This window comes from Actinia tenebrosa, unplaced genomic scaffold (genome assembly GCF_029948245.1).
Source record: "Actinia tenebrosa isolate PJP-AT-01 unplaced genomic scaffold, QUT_ActTen_1.0 PGA_scaffold6__47_contigs__length_16458017, whole genome shotgun sequence".
NCBI classification, from domain to species: Eukaryota; Metazoa; Cnidaria; class Anthozoa; order Actiniaria; family Actiniidae; genus Actinia; species Actinia tenebrosa.
This window is the reverse complement of record NW_028292583.1, coordinates 2,302,670-2,329,763: the sequence shown is the minus strand read 5'-3', so window position 1 is coordinate 2,329,763 and position 27,094 is coordinate 2,302,670. Positions and strand designations below refer to the sequence as shown.

The 27,094-nt window shown below is 38.2% G+C and overlaps 4 protein-coding genes across 4 annotated transcripts; 2 read left to right on the top strand and 2 right to left on the bottom strand.

Moving 5' to 3' along the window:
• Positions 1-3,776: 3,776 nt before the first annotated feature.
• LOC116299672 (tyrosine-protein phosphatase Lar) lies at positions 3,777-7,788 on the bottom strand. The gene is made up of 8 exons (XM_089039003.1): positions 7,570-7,788; positions 6,989-7,103; positions 6,512-6,907; positions 6,338-6,438; positions 6,001-6,169; positions 5,346-5,648; positions 4,665-4,942; positions 3,777-4,042 (listed from the first exon to the last, which is right to left on the bottom strand). The coding sequence occupies exons 1-8, from the start codon at positions 7,771-7,773 to the stop codon at positions 4,013-4,015; spliced, it is 1,596 nt and encodes a 531-aa protein (XP_088895129.1). The 5' UTR covers positions 7,774-7,788; the 3' UTR covers positions 3,777-4,012.
• A 614-nt stretch (positions 7,789-8,402) lies between these two features.
• LOC148905829 (uncharacterized) lies at positions 8,403-13,513 on the top strand. Its single transcript, XM_089038884.1, has 2 exons — positions 8,403-13,361; positions 13,451-13,513. Exons 1-2 carry the CDS (start codon positions 8,403-8,405, stop codon positions 13,511-13,513), a joined length of 5,022 nt encoding a protein of 1,673 aa, XP_088895010.1.
• Positions 13,514-13,583: 70 nt separating this feature from the next.
• Positions 13,584-14,228, top strand: LOC148905828 (uncharacterized). Its single transcript, XM_089038883.1, has one exon. The coding sequence runs from the start codon at positions 13,584-13,586 to the stop codon at positions 14,226-14,228; it is 645 nt and encodes a 214-aa protein (XP_088895009.1).
• A 49-nt stretch (positions 14,229-14,277) lies between these two features.
• Positions 14,278-26,394, bottom strand: LOC116299649 (von Willebrand factor D and EGF domain-containing protein-like). Its single transcript, XM_089038996.1, has 16 exons — positions 26,290-26,394; positions 25,825-25,951; positions 24,077-24,151; positions 21,356-21,480; positions 19,852-19,887; positions 18,672-18,931; positions 18,295-18,390; positions 17,864-18,214; positions 17,197-17,270; positions 16,993-17,056; positions 16,695-16,907; positions 16,410-16,609; positions 15,858-16,329; positions 15,481-15,740; positions 15,036-15,150; positions 14,278-14,845 (listed from the first exon to the last, which is right to left on the bottom strand). Exons 2-16 carry the CDS (start codon positions 25,917-25,919, stop codon positions 14,786-14,788), a joined length of 2,496 nt encoding a protein of 831 aa, XP_088895122.1. The 5' UTR covers positions 25,920-25,951; positions 26,290-26,394; the 3' UTR covers positions 14,278-14,785.
• Between the last annotated feature and the right edge of the window lie 700 nt (positions 26,395-27,094).

Below are 27,094 nucleotides of genomic sequence, written 5' to 3'. Positions count from 1 at the left end.
CAAGATGACGATGTAGGTCGAAAGCTTTGGAAAATAAACGTAAAAATATTCCAGAAATTTGAACAAATTACTACTTCAATTTCCTGTCGTATTTGCCAAGCTTTCGACGTGCACATTCGTATCCAGGGCAGAGTCGAAATAATGGAAAAACCCCAAAAACGTAAGCAAACAGCGTAGAGCGCGCGCAGTAAATGCGCGTGCAGAAAAAAAGGTTTAAGAATAGCATCAAACTGTGCACATGATGGTACTTACAAGGCTGTTTAGGGGGAATTCCTTCTCTTAGTTCATTTTCTCTTGCATATATCTTTGGCATAATTCGTCTTCACTGATATGGATGAAGTGGCTATGCATCATGCAAGCCAAAGTCTGATAATCTTTGGGTAGTCATGGTACTCCTTGGCCAAGTATGTATCCTTCTGACGCAGGAAAACGATCGCTCAGCTTCTGTACTAGCTATTGGCAATGCAGCAAGAATCTTGAGAAGTTCCCGGGTTTTTGGAAAGAAAATGCTATCAGCAAGTTTTGCCAAAAGACTTGTTGCAGAAGCTTCGTCTACAGCATGCTTCTTACAGTAACTCTTCCACCGGAACAGTTCGCCTTCAAAAGATGATATTTATATTTTCTTTCGAATCAATTCATTTTTTTAGCTATTTGGTTTGAAATCAGTTTATTTTTTAAGCTTTTAGGGGAAAAAAGGGGGGGTGGAAATCCACCCAATCCACCCCCCCCCCCTGTATCCGCCCCTGTTGATATCGTATCACTTCATTGACATGGTTTTTATTCTCGGCTTTAGATATTGGCCCTAAATGTGTAAGATAAAGTAGCTCATTCTGCTTTCTTAAGAATACAGTATCATTGACGTAATGCAGTAGTAAGGCAAGGGCAGATTAATACAGGACAATATCGACGTATCCGCCTGAGTACTGAGAACGTGCGAATGATAGTATACTACCTATATGTTAAAACAGATAAATGCTCAAGATTTAGAACGTATTTTTATTGATTTGCTGAAGTTGACAATTTATGAACAGTTTCGTGATAGCTACAGAGAAAACGTCAGTCCAACCCCCCTCCCTCCCCAACATTCTGTCATATTGTACGATCATAGTTCGTGCATATGGTCTTGAAGTGATTTTCATTATATTATATAAAACACCTTTGACTGTTTTATACAAGTATATAAGCGTGTCACAACGCACATGAGAAGTTATGGGATACCATAAATGGAAGGTAAATCTTTTATTCAGGGTGGGGGAGAGGCTGGAGGATGATAAAATAATTTAAAAAGAATAGCCAGAATAGTTGTAGCTGAAAACATTTGATGGGATGATCTGCTGCGTGTCTAGGTTACTTAAAATCTTGGTCGTGCTGGTTCAATCGCAAAATACTGGTTTCACTGCACGAGCTCTTGTTAAGACCAGAAGCAATGCAGTATTTCTGCACGACAAGATATTTTAATTCCCTAAGGAGAACATTACTATTTACCCTACAGCATGGCCAAATGAATAGATGTCTAATGCACTCTGCTTCTTCTTTAACATCCTTTCAGTTATTGCTCAAATTTATATAAATTTAGGCACTGTCTAAAAGCGGAGCTCCTAAGGTACAGGGAGTCCAATTTAGATAAAAATGAAAACGAAAATAAAATCGGGGAAAAAATCTTCATTTTTAATTCTTCTTCGAGATGAAGTTAATGTCCACCATCATGAAATAGAAATGCTAATAATTAAATAATATTACTATATAGAGAATAAAAAATAAAAATAAAAATCGTAAGAGAAAGAAAGTGGATAGGAACACAAATATCGTAGTTAACCTCTTAGTTTACAAATTTATGGATGCAGAACCGCTTCTCTGCTGTCACTCCTAACATGAAAAATAGAATAAACACCATATAAATCATGATAGATATAGAGTGCGCACACTAAACCCGTGAATAATATATAAATCATGATAGCTTAGAGTGCGCACACTAAACCCGTGAATAATATTTAGTACTAATTAGTACTAATTCATACAGAATCCTTTGTTTCCTATTGTTTGATTATCACTATTTAGTACTAAAAATTAGTATTTGTTTCACGGGTTTAAGGCTGGTTTTCACTAGCGACATAAGCGACGGAAGCATAAGCATAAGCATAAGATCGTTATGTTCTAGTAAAAATGAATGTGACAGAAGCATAAGAAAAACAATAGGGAGCCATTTTTGCAGGGGACTGAGTACGAGAATTTGATTGGCTTACCACCATGTGCTTCTGTAAGTCAGCGACGGAAGCATAAGAATTCTGGTTTTCACTAGCGACGTAAGGACGGAAGCAGAAGCAAAAGCATAAGAAAAAAGGAAAAGGAAACCTTCCGTTCCTTCTGCTTATGCTTCCGTCGATGTTCTGCTTCTGCTTACGTCTCCGTTTTTTGATTTTCACATTAACATAAGACGTCTTACGCTTCTGCTTCTGCTTCCGTCGCTAGTGAAAACCAGGCTTTAGTGCGAGCACTCTAATGCCTTGCTGACCTCAACTTGCTTGGTTTGCTTTGTGGCAATACAATACACACCTATGTGCTGCTGGTGACTTTACTGGGTTCCCTGTGGCAGCCCAGTCGTAAAAAGCCTTTGGTTTCTCCATAGTTAAAAGTAATATAATTGAGCGGTAAAAGACGTTTTCTAGGAATGTAATTAATGATGGTAAAATTGAACTGAGTGGAGTGCAATTTGGTCTGAAATCAAACGCGCGATTACAAAATAGCACGACCTTCGTAGCGGGAGTGCGATTTGTAATTGCAAGTTTCATTTCAGACCAAAATTGCACGACACGTAGTTCAATTACCACTTAATCATATCCTTTTTGTAATCATACACAGAAAAAGACACAATAAAGAGTGCAGAATAATCAATTTAATGTAGTAGAAGAACTAAATGCGAACAAAAAAAAAAACATCTAAACAATTTTTTTTTGTTTTTTTGTTTTTGTTTTATTTTATTTTATTTTATTTTATTGTTTAAAAAAAAAATTATTTTGAGGATCTCGCACTCCTTTGAACCAATCAGATTGCAGGATTTGGTAGTGATTACAAAAAGGATATGATTAAGAAATTTATTACTATTAATACAGCTACTCAGGTGTAGCTTTTCATGTGTGGACGGAAAACGTTTTTTTCGGTTTCGGGGTGAAAGTTGCGGATTCAAATTTATCCGGCATAGTCCGGACGGGGCCTCAGTCGGCAGTATTCTGGCTTCAGTCGCGTGTGTTAGTAGAGCCTAAAGAAAAATACGGCATTCAGTCTTTTTAGTTATTAAGATTTATACATGAAAATATCGTTAAATACTACTCGGTAATAAGGCTGGTAACTTTGGTAGTAAAATATTTTTCGCTGAGTTTTTAAAATCCTTTTAATAACCGAGATTCATTCGGATTCACTGGTTTGGACATTAAGAAAAACACTTTATTTTCAATACAATCATCAATAATGGAGAGATCGAGAACTTCAGAAAGTTATCGAAAAACAAATGACCATTTGAATTTAATTCAGACGAGCTGGAACTGATATGGTCGGGCATTCCAAATAATTCAGTTTTGCATAGTTAATTCAAGAATATAATCAATAATGGAGAGATCGAGAATTTCAGAAAGTAACATCCCCCCAAATAGCGGTACACAAAGATGAAGGTTTTAATAAGCTCCATCATATACGCACATAAAGCAACCCAGTGCACGCTCCAAGAACGTCTTGTCTATTTATATTTTGTTTGAAGGTAATAACTGAAATCAATAACGAGGTAAACGCATACTTGTTATTCTCTTTAACTGTTAGAATATTCTAATTTTGTTATACAATGGTGATATAATAGTTTGAGCCCCGTGACCAATGATGTAATAAAGATACACGATACAAGTAAATATCGCATCTTATGTCAATCACCGCTACGCTATCATGCACAATTCAATCCCCAGTAAGATTATGCTAGCATGCAAAATTACACACAAAAAAGCAGTAAAAAAGGTCGTATCTTCCTTTACTTAATCTGACGTTTGAATTTAAGAACCTGAAAAGAGAAAAAAGACGACATTCAGATTTTCATTCACTGTGTGTTTTGTCAATTAAATAGACGATAGAATACCTGTTGTAAGCCATGGATGGGGTTGGTGGGCTTACTACCGGGGGAACCGCTTATTAAAAGGAGGACAAAAACGTCTGAAATCCGTTGGAATGGAATTTGGTTTACTAAATGTGAACTAGTCTGATATTTCATCACGGGCTAAGTGACTTCACTCTACGATTACTGTACATTTAGTTCTGGGTTTTACTAGCCTTATGAGAATACAAAGACGAATTTCATTAGAACCTATTTTTTTAGCTTTCTCGAAAACTGATTTTTTTCCTGCTTGCTTATAAGACAAGACTTTAATTCCACTTGGAAAACTCCTGGCATGGAAAATGGTTCCATATTCAATATGAACTGAATGCGTAAATGTTTTATCCATAGACATACCCTTAGCACATTACACTGTGCATTTATTGGGACTTGTACTTAGGTCCTTCTTACTTAAGGTGACCATAAGACGGTTATGATATAAGATGAAGTAGAAGCCCTTTAATATTTTTCTTCATATTATCAAATTCCCTTTTTCCTAAAAAGAGTAAAAAAAGAGTAACAAAGGCATTACCTCATCTCTTGATGTCTTTATCTTAGTGAATGTTGGCGTTTCTCCTCTCTGGTACACATATCCAATCACCCTGAAGTAGTACATGGTGTCTGGCTCAAGGTTATCAATCACACAAGAAGAACCATAGCAGGCTTTTTTCATATTCAACTCGTCTTTCAGTTTTCCATAATCCACTTGTACTTTATTGGATGGAAACGAGTGCTCTGGTTTCAAGAACTTCAGAAGTACTTCTGTCATACTCATGGCCTTAGCTTGTACTTTGATAGGAAGCGAAGGAGCTGTAGAAAACAAACACCAAGTAGTTTGAAAGTATTCGTTTATTATAATAGCACTTAAAGAAAGGCTTCAAGAAGAACAGCAAGAGAATAAAACTGACTCCAAACCATGCATGCCACCCATGCCACTTGCAAACCATCACGTTTTGGCATTTATACTTAATAAATATAAAATACATTTATTTGAGTTACCATTCCTTTGATCAGATGAGCACTTTAGCCTCGGTAATATATACCTAATTGAGGTTTTAATGTGTCCAATGGAAACAAGGAAATTTAACTAAGGTCAATGGTGATATGTGATTAGACTACGATTTGAGTTTGATCTGATCTTATTTTCTAAGTCAGTTTTATCCATTTAATATTTTTATAGCGCAGTTTTAAAGACATGTACAATTCTTCTTACTCTTGACTATTTTGCATTGCTTTCTTCCCCAGTCAGGATACTCTCCTTTACTGGTAAAGGCAGACATCTTAACACAGTACTCAGTGTATGACTTTAGTCCAGTCACCATCGTACTGGATACATCACCTCCGGTAACCACAAACACTTTCCATTTGTTTCTAGGATACAGCAGTTCCTTGTAGTATATTTTATAGCCTCTGATGATACCGTTCCGTTGATCTTCTGGTATAGATGACCACGTGACCTTCATGGTATCATATCTGACTGGAGAGATGTCAGTGACGACTGGTGCTGCGTCAGGTACTGATGACAATACATGCAATAGGGATTTTAAAGTAATCCAAAATAAATGTAAAAATATATGTGTATTTTGCATCTTTCGTCTGAATCTGCTTATTATACCTGTTTGGTACACACTTCCGTGTAGTAAAAAAATATAAGATTTTCCTTTCGATGATTATATTTATCCTTGTGCATTGTAGAAGATATACGGTAATATAAGATTTATAACAACGGGGAATAAGATAAAATATATACTTCGAACAAAAAAATAAACATCTGTGCCGCATGTCTATCTAATATAGACGAATACTTACATAAAAAATCAAAGTGTTATGAAACTGTGCATACGAATGAAAATGTAAACCTTTCTTACCATCCTCGCCAGTCTTCGCTACAGCTTCCGTCGTTTTTTCACCATCATTGGAGAACATCACAGTCAAAGAAACACGGTAATTTTCGAACTTTTTCAAACCAGTTAAGATCTTGGTTGTGACAGTCTTTAGCACTTTTATTTTCCAGGTTAGTTTGTCTGTATGACCATACTTCAACACAAAAGATATTTTATCATGATGTTTGAAAGTCATTGATTTTTAGGCTGTATTTAACTGTGTTCTTTCTTTCTTTGTTTGTTTGTTTCTTTTCTTTCTTTCTTTTTTCTTCTTGTTTTCTTTGTTGAAGTCTGTGATGTTTGTTTAACACTTTAAACTTACCTTTAGCCAATAATAATCCACAGACCGTAAGTCTTTAGGTTCGTTCCATTTCACTTCAAGTTTGGTTGTCCCTATAGGTTTCACTGCGAGACCACGAGGACCTGAATGCGAACAAGCATGCAAAGTTGAATAGAAAATATTTAGGGGAAATAAGAATTGTATTATTATACTTACATTCAGACCCGGAACAAACTTTCAGGCACCGTTCTCCACCGGTTCCTCTGGGACACTGACATTGGTATGATCCAGATCCCCGTGGGTGGTAGGGGTGAGGTACACATTTGCCACCATTGAGGCAAGGACATTGTACCATATGTACTTTCACATGTATTATATCAAACGCGCCACACTCGTCAGTCACTTGAAAGGTAAACTTTTTATTCTGATTGGATGTCACCTTCCATGTCAATAAACCAGATAGACTGAGTGTATATCCAGTAGCTGTAGAACTGAATACAGAGTATGTTAGGGGACGGTTATCAGGGTCTGTTGCTTTCAGTTGGATCACAAGTCTTTCTCCTTGTAAGGCAAAATAGGTGGTCTTTGAAGGAAACCTGGGAACTTGATTGTCTGTGCAGTTACAAAGGAAAAAGTATGATGTCAGAGCCCGTGATGTAATAATAGGTAGAGGTTTCTATAATTCAAACATACTTTTTCTACTTGTCCAAGTTTTTTGGTCAACATGTGGTAAACACTGCTGGCACCAGTCACGTGGGTTGGGTTCATTGGCAGCAAAGCAATGTCCCTTTATTAAACAGGATTCATTCTATGCAAATAAAAACAAGCGAATCAAATCCTCCATTGAACGGGTAAATAAGAAATATTATATGTATCCTACCCTTACTTAAGAATCTAAAAAATATTCGTTGTTCGCTAGATAAGAACACCAATGACGTTAGTACCTTAAAGAGAATATTAAAATCATATGGCACTTGATCAAACAGTGGTTATTGTCGAACTAACAAATAGAACAGTTAGGAGATGTGCTAAAGCCTGAATTCCAAAATACTGTTTTCGAGAAGTTGACAAATTCAGATCTGTGAAAGACGGACGGGTATCGATTTTACTAAACCATTGTTTCGACACTTGCAGAATAACAGCACCAGATGCTCACCGGCGAGATACTTACTACTCCTCTATACGTATTTATGATGAACAGGCCGGGTTTTCTCCTCCTATCATTTGCTTCAAAACTTGCATTGGATTAGCCTCATTGTCAATTGAATACGTACCTTAAATTCACATTTTCCTGATTTACTGCAGTTCATGCACTTTGAGTCGTAAGTCACATGACGCAGTCGTTGAACACTAGTATTGAATCCATCGTTAGAAATCGAAATCAAAAGTCCCCCAGTAGGGGTACTCTCGTGTTCGTAGTCACCAAGTCTAGTCGGAGGCTCAGGCAGGTTGCACTGTACACCAAACAGATCAGTCATTTTCCCTTGTGATGTGAAAGGAATTCCACGAGGAGTGTTAACTAGTTAATCTTTTACAAAGTTTTTTATTATATGATTAAGTGACTCGATACCTCAGTCAATCAATCTATGACACGTGCTTTTTCAGTAGTATCATATAGCTTTCTCGACGCTAACTACACCGTATTATCAGTCTTCAATCTATCAAAATTCTACCTTCTTTCTCAATCTTTATCCTATCCACGTACATCAAAGTAAGTGAATTTATTGATCTTGTAATAGCTAGCATAATTGATCTTAAATTAATGTTGTGTTTTAACCTGTATTTCAGTTCGAACCAGTTTCTTAGTTTCTTAAGACCGTAACAATATCTACCGTCAATAAATCTACTCTAGTCACTGCAACTGCGTTCGAATGGTGTACTCTATGGTTATCTACTAAAGGCTATCTTCTATCAGTGGTTGTAGACTACATTTAGTTCGAATTTGGTACGTATAGCTGTGTTATTTACGACTGTACATTGCTGTATAACTTCTACTTCGCCGTACTTGATTTCGTTGGAATGATCGGAATGCTGTATGGTTCAAAGGAACATTGATAACCGCATGGTCAAAGGAATGATCGGAATTCAATAATCTGCCAATCCAATAATGGAAGAACTGCGACAACTGAAACGAGCTAGGAGCGCCGCCAAAGGGCTTATTACAAAAACACAAAATGAAATCAAAGAAATGCTACTCAGCGTCGACAATTTAGAATCCATAAAATTGAAAATTCCCGAACTGGATGACGCGATGGACAATTTTCGAACTGCTCACGAAACTTACCACGCCAATCTGTCTGACGAATGCGATATAGAAGAATCCCATGAATACTTCGAAGCAGAGATGACAAGAGTTTGCGATTTAAAACGAAGAATAGACTCTATAGCCACAGCATCAGAGTTGGAGAAGAAGTCATGCGATCCAAAGGTCGATGACGACAACGCCAGTGTCACGTCTCATCGCAGCTCACGTTCGTCAAGGTCAAATATCGCCGCACGAAAGGCAGCGTTGAAAGTTCAAGTGACGCTTCTTAAAAAACGACAAGCACTTCAAGAAGAAGAACTGCGTTTGAAACAGAAAATGGAACAATTGGAACTGGAAACAGAAATAGCAAAGGCCACCGCCGAAGAAAATGCCTACGAAGGTGAGAGCAGTTACGAGACAGTTTCCAATGAATCGAGCGGCGAAGAAACAGACGAGGACAGTACGGAAGAAAACGGAGATTTTAAAAGGCCTAAGACACCATTAACACCACCACCGATGCTCAACTTACCAGCCGACCTTAAAATATCAATCAACGAGAAGAAGACAGAGGACTTGAAGAAGGACATCAAGATAAAATCGGAAAACGAAGAAGCTATTCTTAGCGCGATGGCGGCCCAGAGAATGCAAGCTCAACAAATAGAGAGCCTACTGGTTCAGCAACAGCGACACACCCTTGCCTTGATGCTACCTCAGCCTGAGGTACCAACCTTTGACGGAAATCCGATAGAATATTGCAGCTTCGTCCGAGCCTTTGAGAATATCATCGAGTCCAAAACGGAGAGCGACAATGCAAGATTGTACTATCTTGTACAATATACAGCTGGAGACGTACAGGAGCTGATGCGGAGTTGCCTTTCAATGCCCCCCGCAGAAGGCTATCGCGAAGCCCGAAAACTTCTTAAGCAAAGATACGGCCAAAGCTACAAAATAGCAGCATCGTATGTTGGTAGACTAACCGAAGGCAACCCGATAAAGACCGAATCTGGCGAAGCATTGCGTAAGTTCTCAACCCTTCTCACGAGCTGCAGGAACACCCTAAGAGAGATTGGATTTTCGAGTAAAATAGAAAACCCGGACACGCTGAAGCGCATTGTGGACAAGCTGCCATACGGGTTACGCCTGAAGTGGCGCGACATCGCAGATAGGATCACCGAAAGGGACGGAAGAGAAATTACCATTGACGATGTAGCCGCATTCGTGGAGGATCGCGCGAGAATTGCAGCCCATCCAATATTCGGTGACATGTCAAACAACAGCAACCTGAATACAAACAAGCCAAGAAGTTACAACGAACGAAACACTAGGAGAACAATGTCGTTCGCAACTCAAGTCGACGCGAGAACATCTCCAAACAGCAATAACAAGAACAGCGAATGTCTCAATACTACGACGTCTCGGAGACTTCCAGAATGCCCGTCATGCAGCAATAATCACTGGCTTTCTCAGTGCTCCGTCTTCAGAGGAATGAGCTTAGAAGAAAGACACAAACTTGTTCGCAACAAGAGATTGTGTGACAACTGTCTTACCAATGGTCACGTAGCTAATTCTTGTTCAAAGGCAAGCTTTTGCAAGGTGGATGGATGCACACAAAAACATTCGACCTTTCTTCACCCAAAGTCGAGTACAGCTAAAGAATCCAAACAAGATGGCGAGGCAACAAGCAGTGATTCGAAACAAACCACCAACCAAAGTTCCTCCCAGGTTCGAAACGGCTATGTCAAGAGTCACCCAACAGTCCCGACCCGGAAGATAATAGCCTTGCCTATAGTTCCTGTGAAGGTCAAGGCAAGAGACTCCAACAAGGTAGTACAAACGTACGCGTTCCTGGATGGGGGATCAAATACCACCTTTTGCACAGAAAGACTCAAACACATGCTCAATGCCCAAGGAAAGGAAACCACTTTATCTATCACGACGATAGAGAAGGTCAACAGCAAAACTGAGACAACAGTTCTTGGCCTAGAGGTATCAGCCCTGGATGGTACTGGCCATCTAGAAATTCCTACCGTATTCTCCATTGCGAATCTTCCTGTCTCGACAGAAAGTATGGCTAGTCAAGTAGATGTAAACAGTTGGCAACACTTCAAAGGTCTTAGTATACCAAGCATCAATGCAGAGGTCGACTTACTGATTGGCAGCGACGTTCCCAGAGCCCTGCAACCGGAGGAAATCAGAGCAGGATTAGAAGGAGAACCATACGCAATGAAGACCATTCTAGGATGGGCGGTTGTCGGACCACTGAAAAATGGAGCCCACGAATTCCACATGTCGAACTTTGTTCAATCTGAAGCAAATCTCGAACATCAATTTAAGAGTTTCTGCAATATGGAGTTCAACGACTCACAATACGACAACAAGAGAACTATGTCAATGGAAGACAGGCGAGCTCTAAAGATCATGGAGGAAACTATTTGTCGTAAAGATGGGCATTACGAGTTGGCGCTGCCTTGGAAGAATGACGCGCCCTCTCTTGAAAACAACAGATGCCTTGCTATGCACCGTCTTCTGCTCCTGAAGAAACGACTCGGGAAGGACCCCAAGCTACACGAGATGTATTCAAGATTCATCGACAATCTGCTCGAGAAAGACTACGCCAGAAAGGTCACTGACTGTTACGTCGCCACGAATGTTACCTGGTATCTGCCTCACCACCCTGTGTTCCATCCAAAAAAACCCGACAAGGTCCGCGTCGTATATGACTACTCAGCTAAGCATAAAGGCAAAGCATTGAACGATGAGCTTCTACAGGGGCCGGACCTTAACAACTCTCTGATTGGGGTGCTTACGAGATTCCGCGAGGAACCAATTGCCCTCATGTCAGACATTGAATCAATGTTCTATCAGGTACGAGTACCGGAAGGAGATCGTGACGCTCTACGATTTCTATGGTTTAAGGATGGAGATCTCGAAGGTGAAATAGAAGAGTTCCAGATGAATGTCCATCTGTTCGGAGGAACTTCATCGCCTAGTTGCGCAACGTTTGCTCTACGCAAGACAGCTGACGACTACTCAGGAGAATTCAGTACACAGGCAATCGAGACAGTTAAGAGAAATTTCTACGTCGACGATTGCCTCAAGTCTGTGGCTACCGAGAAAGCTGCAGTTCATCTCGCTAAAGAGCTGCGTGATCTATTGGCAAAGGGAGGCTTTCGTTTGACAAAGTGGATGTCAAACTCCGCTGCGGTTCTCTCGACAATCCCAGAACAGGAAAGAGCGCCTTCTACGAAGACTCTGGACTTCGATTCTACATGCATTGAGAGAGCTCTTGGCGTTCAGTGGAAAGTCTCATCCGACACCTTTGGATTCGCTATCGTTATCAAGGACAGACCCGCCACCAGACGAGGTATACTTTCGGTAGTCAGTTCGATTTACGACCCGCTGGGATTCGTTGCTCCATATACGCTACCGGCTAAGCTGCTGCTCCAAGACCTGTGCCGCCAAAGACTAGGGTGGGATGATCCTATGACAGAGGCAGACCTTCAACGCTGGCAGAGCTGGTTGCAAGATTTACCACATCTGGAAAGCTTAGCTATCCGTCGTTGCTTCAAACCAGACGGATTCGGTGAAGTCTCATCAAGCCAATTGCACCACTTCTCTGACGCTTCTCAACTAGGCTATGGAGCAGTAACATACCTCAGACTAGTCAATCGAGAAGGGAGAATTCACTGTTCTTTCGTCAATGGCAAGTCGAGGCTAGCACCCCTCAAACCAGTTACCATACCGAGGTTGGAGTTGTCTGCGGCTGTTCTCTCCACTAGACTCGATCAGATGTCTCTCAAAGAGCTTTCCATCCCAGTGCTAGAAGATTCGAGATTTTGGACCGACAGCACATGCGTACTTGCATACATCGAGAATGAGGACAAACGATTCCATACGTTTGTAGCAAACAGAGTGACTGCAATACGCGAGAAGTCAACAAGGACTCAATGGTCGTATGTCGACACAAGGTCCAACCCTGCAGACGATGCGTCAAGAGGTTTGTCGCCTAAAGCGGCCTTAGGAGATAACCGCTGGCTGAATGGTCCAGGCTTCCTTTGGAATTCAGAAGAGAACTGGCCTCGACGTCCTGCTGTGAAACTGGAAGATAACGACCCAGAAGTGAAGAGGGAAGCAGTAGTCAACGTTATCTCCACAGCGGAAATGAACGGGGATATGGTAAAGCGCTTCGAACGGTTCTCCAGTTGGACCCGCCTGCGCAAGTCCGTTGCCTGGATGTTGCGGTTGAAGTCAAATCTCCGTAACCTGTGCCGCAAGCGTCGGGCTCAAGAGACTGTCAACACTTCGAACAAGCTGGATCCGATAACAGTGGACGAGATGAATGCGGCAGAAAGGGAAATCCTCAAGTTAGTGCAGAAGTCGGCCTTTCCCGAAGAGGTTGTCGCTCTATCTTCACGTAATTCCACAGTGTTGCAGTCAAGTTCTATCTACAACCTCAGTCCTCAGCTGATTGATGGCCTGATATGTGTAGGAGGTCGTCTGGCGAACGCACCGATAGACGAAGATCACAAGCACCAAATTATTCTCCCTAGCAAGCAGCATGTCACCGAGCTGTTGATTAGACACCACCACGTTACTAATGGTCACTGTGGCGCAGAGCATGTTTTATCTCATCTAAGACAAAGATACTGGATTGTCAAGGCCCGAGCAGCGGTGCGCCGTGCCATCGGTACATGCTTCTTTTGCAGAAAGAATCACGGCAAACCACAGCAGCAAAAAATGGCGGACCTGCCAAGAGACCGCGTGACTCCGGATAATCCACCGTTCACATCCGTCGGGATTGACTTCTTTGGACCGTTCTTGGTACGTCGTGGAAGAACAACAGTAAAGAGATACGGCGTGATCTTCACTTGTCTTACCGTACGAGCTGTTCATATAGAAATTTCACACAGCCTAGATACAGATTCCTTTATAAACACGCTAAGGCGATTTATCGCAAGAAGAGGCCCACCTAAAGAAATTAGGACGGATAATGGGACGAACTTCGTCGGGGGCGAAAGGGAACTTCGCGAATCGATCCAATCAATGAATCAGCAAGCCATCCACGACGCGCTTCTAGCAAAGAATGTAAAGTGGACATTCAATCCACCTTCAGGCTCGCACCATGGCGGTGTGTGGGAGCGATGTATCAGATCGACCAGGAAGATTCTCCAAGGACTTTTAAAACAACAAACCATCTGCGACGAAACGTTATCCACCCTGATGTGCGAAGTAGAAATGATCATGAACAGCCGCCCACTTACAAAGGTTTCTGAAGACCCGCGAGACCTTGAAGCTCTGACTCCCAACCATCTGCTACTGCTACGTCCAGGTTCGACCATTCCCCCAGGTATTTTTGCAAAGGAAGACGTCTACAGTCGGCGAAGGTGGCGACAGGTGCAGTACCTAGCCGACGTTTTTTGGAGGAGGTGGGTGAAAGAGTACCTGCCCAGTCTACAAGCCCGCCAAAAGTGGATCAAAAAGCAACGGAATCTGCAACCCAACGACGTCGTGATGATCGTTGATGATACCACACAGCGATTTTCATGGCCACTAGGCAGAGTACTAGAAGTTTACCAGAATAGTGTGGATGGCTTAGTACGGTCCGCTAAAATAAGGACGAAGACATCGACGCTTGTACGTCCAGTCAGTAAGATTGTACTTCTGGAGGAAGCAGATGTTGCAGCCTAAACAAAGGACTCTACGATATACTATTGTGCAATGCACGAGGGACACTAACTTTGAACTCTTAGTTTATTACATACCATTTACGATTATTATTGTTACCGTTCAGTTTTCTTGTCCTCCGGCCTTTATCCTTATAGTTTATTGTAAAGGCAGTACTTAGCGCCTTTAAGGGGCCGGAATGTTAACTAGTTAATCTTTTACAAAGTTTTTTATTATATGATTAAGTGACTCGATACCTCAGTCAATCAATCTATGACACGTGCTTTTTCAGTAGTATCATATAGCTTTCTCGACGCTAACTACACCGTATTATCAGTCTTCAATCTATCAAAATTCTACCTTCTTTCTCAATCTTTATCCTATCCACGTACATCAAAGTAAGTGAATTTATTGATCTTGTAATAGCTAGCATAATTGATCTTAAATTAATGTTGTGTTTTAACCTGTATTTCAGTTCGAACCAGTTTCTTAGTTTCTTAAGACCGTAACAATATCTACCGTCAATAAATCTACTCTAGTCACTGCAACTGCGTTCGAATGGTGTACTCTATGGTTATCTACTAAAGGCTATCTTCTATCAGTGGTTGTAGACTACAAGGAGACCAGGTACCTTGATAAACCTAGAATAATAATCACAAGATATTGGTTGAAACAAACCATCACAGGTTTCACAGACAATTAATGTTACTATCATTTGATGACACAAGAGGTTAAATTTTTAAATCAGCACAAAATTACAGGTTTGCCGATCGGAAACTACTCATGTGCACTTTATTAAATATATCTATCTATGATGACTCACAAAAATACCTTTTCTTCCTGTACATGACATGTTAGGTTCTTTGATTTGATAAAGTTCTGACCCAAGATATTTGTCTTTTTACATGGTCGTTCTCGTATATCACAGAGTCCACTATTGTAAATCCTAAAAATGAAGTCAAAGGAAAAAGCTAAAATGGATTAACTTATTAGTTTTCTGTTTTCAAAAGAGATTCGATTGTCAGTACTCTTTTTTTACTACCAATTGGGAACCATTCAATCATTGCGTACTGTTTTGGAAAGATATATATAAAAGGTTTCGAGAAAGGAAATGCCAAACCTTTCATAAAAAGGGAATGGAAAAACGATTCATTATAAAGCTGAAAGCTAGAACAGTGACCAAAAAGGCTATAATAGACTTTCAATCGAAAAAAATCCTTTTCCAATGTTTTCACAATTACAGTTACTGTTCACGTATTGTTTGCATTCTACTTACCCCAACAACTCAGGAACTGCATTAACCTGCATGGAACAGTCCAGTGCAGTATAGCCTTCTTCACATATACAGGTTCTGTTCTTACACTTGCCACGTCCACTACAGTCTGCAGGACACAAGTCTTTTACTACCTCTCTGGGAGGCATTAAGTCACCACTTGCAGTATGAGTGTAGAGTGAAAGGTTCTTTAATGTGGTATCTTCACATATGTACTTCATGGTGTCAAATGCCAACACTGCAAATGTCTTGTCTCCTGACAACTAAGAGTGTCAAAATAAAAGCAAATACTTTTTTTGATTTTTTTTTCTAATTTCACATATCTCGTAATAATGCACCCTTTCCTACTGTTTTCATATTCATATTAAATATCTCTTTACCTTTAAGTCGTTAACACACTGTATCATGGCATTTTTTAAGTTGGTTTCCGAGATCTTCATGCATGCCTTTCCTGCTTTTGTTTCTTCAATTTGTATTTTACAATACTCGGTTGCCTTATTTTCTGGTATGATTTCTATCGGTGATCTCTTGTTTCGTATGCGGTTTACAGGGAGTTGTACATGAAGATCATCCACATAGTAGCTACGTTCCACGTGATCAATGATGTCATCACTATACCAGTGACTGTCTACAGATCTTTTCATACCAAAGTGTGACTGGTCATTTATTTGAGTATTAAGTACTTCTATCTGAGTAGCGTCGATTCTTGTAAAAAGATTTGCGTTGTCATCACATCTTTCATCCTGTGTTGTTTCACCTTCGACGCCACAATAGCAGGATCTCCCTTGTTCAACTTGCTCTTCAAGTTCTTGTTCAGGGAGAACCTCAAAAAAGCTCTTCCCTTCCTTAAGACTGTTAAAGCAATATAAACAAAATTGTAGCATTTGTTGCTTGCCCATGTGTTATAAGTTCTATTTGTGTCATTGACTTACCGCCAGCTTGCTGAAAATAGTTTTTCATTATCATGAGGTTTACCATCACCTCCTTTGTTCCAATCGTCTTCCGGATCGTCATTAAAGTTACCACAAAGCCCCAAGACTTTTCCCTTTTCAGTAGATGGTGCATTGATACGAACATCCAGTGACCTTCCAGAACGTTTTACTGAGACTCTTATACCCGAAGATAGAATTACCTTTACATATGAAAAGGAAGAACTATGGTAACAAATAATTATTAATCTAAATTGTCTTTTTAGGAATTCAGTGATATAAATGTACCTCCTGCTCCAATGATGAACCACTGATCTTCTTAGTAATTTGTATTCCTTTGGATAGACTTCCAGGACTTCGTTTGAAAGTCCTCAGTATTGTAGGCATTGAATCTTTCATTTTGTTACACATAGATATAACTATGACGTCTTTTCCCTCTCGTATTGCTGCACCGCATACACAAGTCATTTGGCCAGCACATATCCAAAGACGAACATGAACCTGTCGAGAAAATAAAATACGACTGACAATAGGTATAGGATCCATCACTAGTTTACCTATGTTCAAACATTTTCTTTTCTTTTACTTGCACTTTCTTTGCTTCGTTGCTGTACATGACATAATCACCCATCTCGTTATAGAAATATTTTCTGCAATGTAAACATCAAATATTAATGTAATTTGTTGAGGAATTCCGTCTTGCATTGTTGGAGAAAAGAATTTCTTTAGTTAAGTGAATATTTGAAAGTAGAATTAGGAATGAAAAACAATTTACAACTGAGAGATTTACCTTTTGTCAAATGTAAACAAATTAGGATCTGTGGTAGTTAGGCACAATCGTGTTTCTGTGTTATCCACTGTAACCTTAAAGGAAAAAGCACATATAACAGTTATCTTGTCTTGTAAATTTCAGGATCTCTTGTGTGAGAATTTTCACAATACAGAAATCTTGCATTGGAGAAAGAGATTTTAATCAAAATTAAAATCATTAAAATTAAAATTAAAATTATTAAAATTAAAATTAAAATTATTAAAATTAAAATTAAAATTATTAAAATTAAAATTAAAATTATTAAAATTAAAATTAAAATTATTAAAATTAAAATTAAAATTATTAAAATTAAAATTAAAATTATTGTAATGTACATCTAAATCGTTAGTACATAAAGAAAAAGTAACAAAAAACAAAAACAAAAAACAAAATAAAACAGCAAAACGAAACAACAACAACAACACGCGAGATGTAAAATGAGAAAATTGAAATTAAAAAGTCCTATGTAGATCCTAAGTTGACCAAACATGTCGACATCACCAAGATATCAGCATATCTCAGCACAACTAGTACACATGTGAGTATACGTGAGTATGTTGAGAATTTCCACGTGCTTGCTGTTCTTTCTCTCTCCTTTTCGACTCTGTAACTAGACCCTTAAAATACAAAGTTAATGATCTTGTACCTTCACTGCTGGCATTTGATAGCTATCCACATCTGACCAACTGGTGCTCGTGGTTTGCGGTTTGAAACGAAAGGAAAAGCTTTGTCTTTGATCTTGTTGGTTGTCACAGATTCCTCTAATCGTGATTGTTTTACCACGAGTTATGTCTTGTGTCTTCAGTTCAACATGGCATTTGTCAACTGCAGCTTGTCTTCTTTGTGCTTTGTACTTTTGGGGTATCAACACAGACACCACTACACTGTCAGATCCAGGGACATTCATTGTGGGTAAAATAGGAACAGTTGGCCTTAAGGTAACTGTTATGTTCTCTGCTACGTTGCATTCTTTGACAATCACGTGACGTGGAGAAACCTAGAAACATTCACAGAGTATTTACAAAGCAATTGCATATCGCACACACAAAAAGAAACTATAGGCTGGAACTAAGCTACCTCGATTCCCACGTAGTACTGATTACTGTCTTTTCCTGTTGCTGTCCATTTATTGGTCTTTTTTGTAGAGAACTTCATGAACATTTTGCACCATACCTGTTTATTATATATTAGAAAAATAAAAAAAGTAAGCAATAGCACCAGGAGATAAGCCAAGATGATAAAGCCACACTATAAAATAAAACTTTTCTACGTCCCCCCTCCCATCCCCCCTCCGGGTCGGAATCATGACGATATAGAAAAATCGATCAATCCCCTCCCCCTGGCCCTGCGTTAGATGTCGTGACAACGAATTCATTTGTTCAAAGATAGAACTGTGTTCAAGCCTCTACTTATTCCTTTGTCATTCGATATGACTTATATATTTTGCAACTCACCGTGTCGCCTAATGCAAAGTGATCTGGAAGTACAATGGAACTTTGTCTTCGAGTACAATCATTCTGAGCATCTGCTGGCTTGTCTGGAACACACCATGTGTCCCTCTTGACAGGTTTAGTTGATCTTCCATACCATTCAACCAGGTATGAGACGTTCCTCCACACAGGAAAGTCAAAACTGCAAACCATCTCCAACTTGGGCACAGCAGAGTCATTACGGTATGACACAGATGGCTTAGGAACGTGGTTGATTGGAAAATCTACAGCAACATTGAAACGAAAACATTCAAATTAATCATTCATTTGGCTAATTGCCAGACTCTTTTGCAAGCAATCACTATTTAATTGCAAGATCAATCATCTTATAACGCTCAAGAAGGAATGCTAATAATGGTTATTAAACATTACTTGACTCATCTATCCTCAGCTGTAACATAAAGCATTGATCTTATTTGGTGTGAGAGACTTTAAAATATTTAAGAGAAAAATATTAATCAAAGACAAGCTTTGGCGAACTTGTGGATACCAATATGTGCCCCTCTTATGCTTGTTGATATTCGAATTATAGTCCCCTAAAATTGAATGTTCGATCTAATTGGCAAGATGAGTAATCTGCCTTATATTTTCCTTTCAGTTTCTACTTTGCTTAGTACTTTGTTATTTTTCAAATAGTGCCAGAAATTGATTGTTTGGGCAAGTGAATATTTTACAAAGACCTACGTTGACGACATGGATATTTTTGCTTATATATGGAGCCAATTGGCGTTTGTTTTTTTGTCATGATGAATATTGCTACTTGCCATGAATTTTTCGACCTACGAGTCTTCGAAAGGAAACATAAAATAAGCAATATTAAATCGATGAGTAAACTTATCAGCAAAACGTTCTAATGGTGTTGTCGGCAGTTTCGATAAGATTGTATGAACATAGCTCCTCGCTTAATTCAAACAAACATTTGGCTAATTCAAACTGTAGTTAATTTAGACGTTTATTTTACTTATTTTCCGCCTTTATCTTTCCTTGATTCTTTAGAACTAAATGAATTAGAAAGTAAAGCTATGCCCTATGGTGCTTCTTTTCAGCGTTTAATCATAAGTTGCAAATAACAAGACGAAATATAGCAAATTGCAAGGTTTAATTATTATAAGTGTATTGAAGTACAATATATCAATGCGAATACCGGTGCAGTTTTCTCTTCCTTTGGGACAAGGGTCACCTGTGAAAATTAAGGGAAAAAAGAGCGGTTATATAGATATTCACGGTTTATTAACGTCAATAGTATGTTAAATCAATAAACTGACGATTTCCAGATCTTTCCCGAATTGTTTTAAATGATGTGGAAATGATGTAATCAGAGGTTAGAGTTATGTTTTTATAAACATTTGATATACTGATTGCAATATTGCCATCGATGTTTTTTGAGGAAACTTTAGGTAATGCAATCGCGCAACTTTTTGTTTCTTTTATAAAAGTTTCTAAATATGTATATAAATATAAATATATTAAATGAATTTATGAAATGTATTTTTGTCACTCGGTATAGATCTATATGTTAAGTGTATGGTACATCGAGTGTATAAGCAGATTAAAAAATCTGCCTCAGTTGGGTTCTCGCGAGAACCCAGCTGAGGCAGATTTTTTAATCTGCTTACAGTCAATTCAAAAAATGTTGTCGTCGACCAGCTCAAGCCTATGCGACTGGACCGAAAGGAACTCTGGGTAGCAATCATTGAAGCCGAGTTGACTCCATAATTTTATATGACTAGTTATGCCTGGTTTACAGCACGAACCTTCGTAGGCGAGCGGGAAGTGTCGAAGAAGACTTTTTTTTAATGCCTTCATATTTTCGAAATTGTGAACTGAATCATAACTACTTTGTTTTCCTTTCCCTAAACCCAAAGACATGCATCTGACGGATTGTTTCTGGCCATTATTATCTTGTTACTAGCGGGAACAATTAATTCAGAACGAATATTTAACCGCTTCAGTGATTTTTACCCATATTCCTTTCGGTCCAGTCGCGTAGGCTTGAGCCGGTCGACGACAACGTTTTTTGAATTGACTGTATACACTCGATGTAGCATACACTTAACATATATATATACATAAGTGGTTTTTGAATATATAAGAAAACAAAAATGAAAAATAGGGGTCATGGTGCTCTTTTGAATGCTACTGTAGCTCCATTTATAGAAGCGAATGAAGTTTTGAAAGTTTTCATAATTCGGGACGAACCTTTAGGCGAGTCTAATTTGAAAACTTTTAAAACACCACAAATATATATAAATTCTGAATTGTACGAAAAGATCGATTGTAAGTAAATTAAGCGACTTAATTGGGACTCTACAGACTACAAATTGGGAATTAATTGTATTATAAGTAAACGAACAATAATGAAAACTAATTCCCACAAACATAGTTATTTGACTGTTAGGCTAGGTTTTGACATCTAAGAGATAGAGATCAGTACTTTTTTACTCGATGCCCAGACGTTATTTTTTTATGTACGATTTTTTTAAAGATTTTATCAAAAACGGCTCGATAACTTTTTTTTCTGTTTTTGATATATTATGACTTATTTAAAAATTATTTTAATGCTGACTTATAATTTTATAGCTTCGTATTTTACAACTTCCGATCCTTGTAAGACGGTCTGTACATTCTATATCATCAGAACACATTACGTATTGAGCAGTGACGTCCACTCTTTAGCCATCCTGGGCAGCAGTAGTAGTGAGTATAAGTCTCTGTAGTTCTAAGGGATGTGGAGCCACCAGAAATACGCCAGGAGCCACCATAGGGCATGTGACTGAAACCAGAATAAAGCAGAAAGTAATATTGATAGGGGAGAAATTTAAAGGAGGATTTGGTGATTTTTTTGTAAATCGTCACTAACTTACAACGAGAGAAACCTGAGTTTCAGGCCCAACGGGAGGAGAGGGGAGGGGAGAAAGGGAGAGAAGAGGGCTTCAATGCTATTCGGAACTCGTTCCGTCCCTTTCGGGGTCGATGACGCGCCTACACATTATTAGCCAATGAAATTTTTCATGTTAGTATTGATAAGGTTAAATTCCTTTTTAAAAACATGTTTTTACGCACTTAAAACGACTCAATTAGTGGAAGCCGGTTTCATTTGAAACATCTTCAGTCCACTTAAAAATCCACCTCATCCCTACCCCCATCGGCAAGGATACTTCAAGCGATTTTAACCTAGTGGGGGTAGTGTAGTGAGAGTTTGCTAACTATACAAAAGTTAGCCTAAGGGGGGTAGAGTTGTGATTTTGCTCCCTTTACGAAAGTTTTACGAAACTTCTCCGATGGTTTTCGTTGCCACTCGAGTTGGCGAATTTACGAGTGACTTGTCAGGCTTAATTATATGCTAATCCTTTGCTAATCCCTGCTATTGTTCTTCAACTTTAGTACCGAACAATAGGGCATTTCTTGATACGTTAGTAGTTGTTCAAAATACATGGCGTATAACAACAATAACATGCGCTCAATATATTCTTCAAATATTGTCTTTTTAAATGTCCAAACCAGTGCAGTGGAACTGTGAAATTCTACCAGCTGTATTACCGCGTAGTATTCAACGATATATTATTGTTCATTCCTTATTAACTAAAGAGTGAAAGCCGTATTTTCCTTTAGGCTAATACGAATCCACGCGATTGAATCCAGAATACTGCTGAGTAGTTGTATTAATACTAATAAATATCTTGGCAAACATTTTTGGCAGTACTAATTGTCAGTTTGTATTCAAGCCACCTTCCCTTGTCTTAGTTGGATTTTCATCGAAAATTATGTACTCTACATATCGATCTTCTTGACATATTTTAAATTTTTCAGCAGTCATAGATTGGTGCTCTTGACGTCCTCTGAGACCAAAATGCTGGGTGAGAATCCATCACATTGTTTGGGAAAGTGCTCTTTGATTGCTTGAACCAAGATTTTCCCTCTCTGCCATATAATAGCTGTTCTTTTTCTGTTACGGATAATACGTTGGCAGCATTTGGCATTTTTCCTTTGTCGAGTTCACGTGTAGTAGCTTGACCTTGTTTGAACTGTTTGAACTGGAGGTCCTTAATGATGGAATATGGATAATTTTTCTTACTCAAGGCTTGCCGTCAGTACTTTTAAACTTTTTGGCTCGTACTGTTTACCATTTTTGTTTCTGACGTCTGCGTAAAAAGCGTTTAAAGACTTCGTCAAGATCTTCAGGTGCGTTTTCTTGGGGTTACAGCCGGTTCTTCAGCTCAGCTCATAAATACTTTTATCCGCTCTTAATACTTTTTAGATTTTGAAAGTCGTTCTCATCTAGAATAGTCCAATCAGAATCGAGTAATTTTGTCGATCGTAAGATAAATGAAGCTAGGATACTTTTAATGGGTTAAGCTAATTTTAGTCAAGTGGCGAAGAGTATAAAAAACATTTCAACTGCTGGGCATCTTCTGACAGACATTTCGATTCACCGAAACACGTTTCCTGTTGCCCCTTGATTCCAGAAAAATATTGTTGAGCAGTACTCTAAGATCTCTCCAACGTCTACTCCCAAACATTATGATTCATTTTGAATAAAATACTTCAGTGAAATTAGCTAGCGAGCTAGATTGTTAATAAGATACAATTGCAAGATCTATCTCATGATGAGAGATTTGTAATTTGATTAACGGTAAATCCCTATTGCTTTTTGTCCAATCAGAATCGCGTTCAGAACGTGAACGCGCAAAAAGAGTTTCAAAAAGCATTGCAGTCAGGCCCTCCTTTCTTCCTCCTTTGCGAGTGCAATTAAAAAGTAGTAAAGGACATCCAATAAAATTACACTTAGGGAAAAAAGTAACTTTAGTCTTATGTAACTTTAGATGGAAGTCTCGCCGGGCGTACCACTGTTAAGAGACAGTAATGTGCGCTGTGCACATTATACCCACACCAAAAATATGTCGAGCGTTTTCGAAACGGTTCAGTCCGTGAATGTTAGGAGAGAACCTTTCAGAATTGATATTAACGAGAAAAGTTTTAAGTTCAATTTAGATTCCCATAAGATATTCGTCATCTATCAGTCCTTAAATTCGAGGCCATTTTAGAAATCAGAGAGCTGGAACGTAAAGTTCGCAAATGGAAACAACATCGTGTTCCAATGTTTTTCTAGAGAAGCCCGCTCCATCCTGGGGATTAGTATATTAAATTTGAGTCTAGACTTTTAGGAATGACCAGGTTATTGAATATTCAAAATAACTTTTCAATATTATAATAGGAAAGTTTTTCCCCCCAAAAAATCAACTTAATATTTAATCTAATACTGATCAGTATACATTGGATAAGTAGTAATCATATTTTTATTTGAATTTGGCGTGAGCGAATTTATCTAGTTTTTCTTTCTATCCCACTGATTCTGTGGTATTTCTTACCTGCAAACACCGTCACAGTGAACAAAACGCTTCAGTCTGCTTGACCTTGTCCTAGTCTCAGAACACACGTTATCTCTAAGTAGAGAAAGAAGCAAAGCCGTAAGGGGTTCCCTAGGGTCAGTTATGCCCTTGGGTAGGAACTTGTCGTTTTACTCTTTGTCATTTAAATAAGTAAGAATTAAGGAAATGGGTTTTTATAAAAAGTTAATTGACTATAACAAGGCACCCTGCGAAACCCAGTGTAACCCAAATCAATAAATAATTAAAATAACAACTAAAAAAAATCAATGACTTCGAAGATAGAAAAGTTTTACTTGCGTCACTGTTTCCCTTCTTTTTTACTCACAATCCCATAAAGCGATTTTCAAAAGTGAATCGAAAGAGAATATTACAGTAAGTATATATATATATATATATATATATATATATATATATATATATACCAGTTTTACATGCTAATTAGTTCTACTTATATTCTCATTTTTATCAGGTTTTAGCCTGATACTGCTGATAAACACGATCCGCGAGTTTATTGAACGACTTCAAAAAATCATGAATAATTAATGAGCATTTAGGCTCTTGTGCTCTTTTGGTCCATTATAAAGATTTCAAAATCTTTATATAAAGATATCCATGTTGAAATATTAATATATATATTATTGAGGTATTAAGATCCATGCACGTGATGGATTTGTAGGACGTTAAAGGCCTAAATTATGGGATATCATCGCTGTTATTTTTTATTTTATTTTATTTTTTTTCGGATTGCCTATCATTGGAGCTTTCTGAAAAAAATATCAGAGATGGTACAACACTGGATCCACGCGGCTTCCCATGAATGATGTCCAGAACTTGCGGCAAACACTGGCAGGCTAGCTGTCTCATGAGAAGAAGGAGGGGGGAAGGGAGGAGGAGGGAGGTGGGGCTCGACAGTTAAACAACCGCGCTTTGTAATTTTTCTTGTTTTAAGGAATTAAACATAATTCTTCAAAAATATTAAATTTTAAGATTTCTCTTTCTTGTTTGTGAAATTCAAATCATTTTTACGCTAATTAGACAAGTATGCTAAAATATAAATAATAACTCCCCATTTCTAGCCATTTCTGATTTGTAAGCTGTTGTAAAAGAGCATGAAAAAAAAAAATCTCAAAAATATTACCCAATCAATGTTTTTTCATTTAACTTTATATATCTTGATATCTGATACGCTAACCATATTAAAGATTATGAGTTTAGGAATCATTTTTCGTGAAAATGATCACGTGAATAGTTATCATAGCAGCGACACGTTGGCCAAAAACGGGGTGCTTTTTGCCATTAAAAAATTAAAATCTCGAGTTTCCCGTGGTCAATCTCTTTTAGATTGCGTAATACGAAAGTTTGTTTTGTTATCTATTATATGACAACGTTTTATTAAAATCGTAACCACATATATACAGAAACTAAGATATTAAAGAAATATCGATTTTTCAAGATAAAAAGTTTTCTGTAGTCCAAATATTTTTCTATATTGCGTCAGTTGCCTTATCATTCTACGAAGAAAAAACTGTAAAAATTTGAAGATATTTGACCACGTAGATTTCGAGTTTTTAATTTTTTAATAACGCTGCAACCGACTTTTCGTGACGCCTTCAAAATAAAAATTCTTCTAGTTCTGATACTGCATGCTCGTGCACAACTTGGCGCACGCGCAAACAAAAACAATATGGAGCCCACATTAGTACAAAAGATACCACGAATTAACTTACTCCGAGGGGTCTAGGTCACTCTCTTTGCTTTCTTTCACAACCAAGAATAAAATAGCAACTGTAGCCAATGTCCGAACGACGCACTTGTGATTCATGCCTTTTGTGGATATGAAGACTTTTTCAGTCCCTGGTTACATATCAAATAGTACAGATCTAGAGGTTAGTAAAAAATAACGAATTAGCACTTTAAAGCACATTATGAAACTGGTATTTAAACTGCGTTGAAGTGCGATTTTTGATTAAAAATATTGAAGATTATTATAGCGGATTGTTTTGAATTAATCAAATTGTATGTTTTACTTAGAGAAGAAATATCCGAACAGATGGCTAACGAAATGATAGCACATACGCGAACAAACAAAAAGTAAATAACATAGACTTGATATTAATAAGGAAAATAAAAGAATCCTGGACAACACTATTTTAAAACAGCACTTGCAAATTATGAGCAAATGATGTACTTACCTATGAACGGGTAGCTAGACAGAATACCTAATAGTTTATTGGTCAGTGTTCGGTACAACTGGGGACCAAGTGTATCCGATGAAAGTCTGAGAAAAATGCGCAGTCTTTTCGATAATTTAACTACTAGAAGCTGAATTTATTTGAAGTATGATACGACGTTAATAGTGCTGTGAGCAGAATTGGCAAATGATCAAAACACATAAACAATAACGCACTTTTTTCTTTTCATCTCCCTTTGAAGAAAGTAATGAAAAAGTAAAATCAGTCAACCAAACGAGGTATTTAGATGAATTTAATTTGCTTATAGAAACCATGCACCTGAAACATTTTAAAGATATCTTGATAAACATGATGATGTTTTGTTTAAAGCTTGACTAGAATTATCAAAATAGCTGCCAATTGTGATTTACGTACGTCTGAACCTAATGAAATTGATCTCTCTTTGATGAACACCTGAGCATATGATATTTGTTTGATCTGCTCTCTTGTGTCCTATACTAGAGGTTATCGATCAAGTGATGGGCATATGATATTTGTTTGATCTGCCCTCCTGTGTCCTATACTAGGGTTATCGATCAAGTGATGGGCATATGATATTTGTTTGATCTGCTCTCCTGTGTCCTATACTTGAGGTTATTGATCAAATGATGGGCATATGATATTTGTTTGATCTGCCCTCTTGTGTCCTATACTTGAGGTTATTGATCAAGTGATGGGCATATTATATATATTATATGTTTAGGGGGTACACCGCTACAATTACATGTGTATTTAATATTACCATTTCACGCCGCTGTGACCTCCA

Coding starts and splice junctions, on each gene's coding strand:
- LOC148905829 (XM_089038884.1), top strand. CDS start 8,403: ATGGAAGAACTGCGACAACTGAAACGAGCTAGGAGCGCCGCCAAAGGG. Junction 13,362..13,450: donor ACTTCTTTGGACCGTTCTTG/GTACGTCGTGGA, acceptor AATTTCACACAG/CCTAGATACAGATTCCTTTA.
- LOC148905828 (XM_089038883.1), top strand. CDS start 13,584: ATGAATCAGCAAGCCATCCACGACGCGCTTCTAGCAAAGAATGTAAAG.
- LOC116299649 (XM_089038996.1), bottom strand. CDS start 25,919: ATGAATCACAAGTGCGTCGTTCGGACATTGGCTACAGTTGCTATTTTA. Junction 24,152..25,824: donor AGTGACCTAGACCCCTCGGA/GTAAGTTAATTC, acceptor TTCTCTACTTAG/AGATAACGTGTGTTCTGAGA. Junction 14,846..15,035: donor GTCATGTACAGGAAGAAAAG/GTATTTTTGTGA, acceptor TTATTATTCTAG/GTTTATCAAGGTACCTGGTC.
- LOC116299672 (XM_089039003.1), bottom strand. CDS start 7,773: ATGACTGATCTGTTTGGTGTACAGTGCAACCTGCCTGAGCCTCCGACT. Junction 7,104..7,569: donor CAGGAAAATGTGAATTTAAG/GTACGTATTCAA, acceptor TTATTTGCATAG/AATGAATCCTGTTTAATAAA. Junction 6,170..6,337: donor TGGATTATTATTGGCTAAAG/GTAAGTTTAAAG, acceptor TTTGTGTTGAAG/TATGGTCATACAGACAAACT.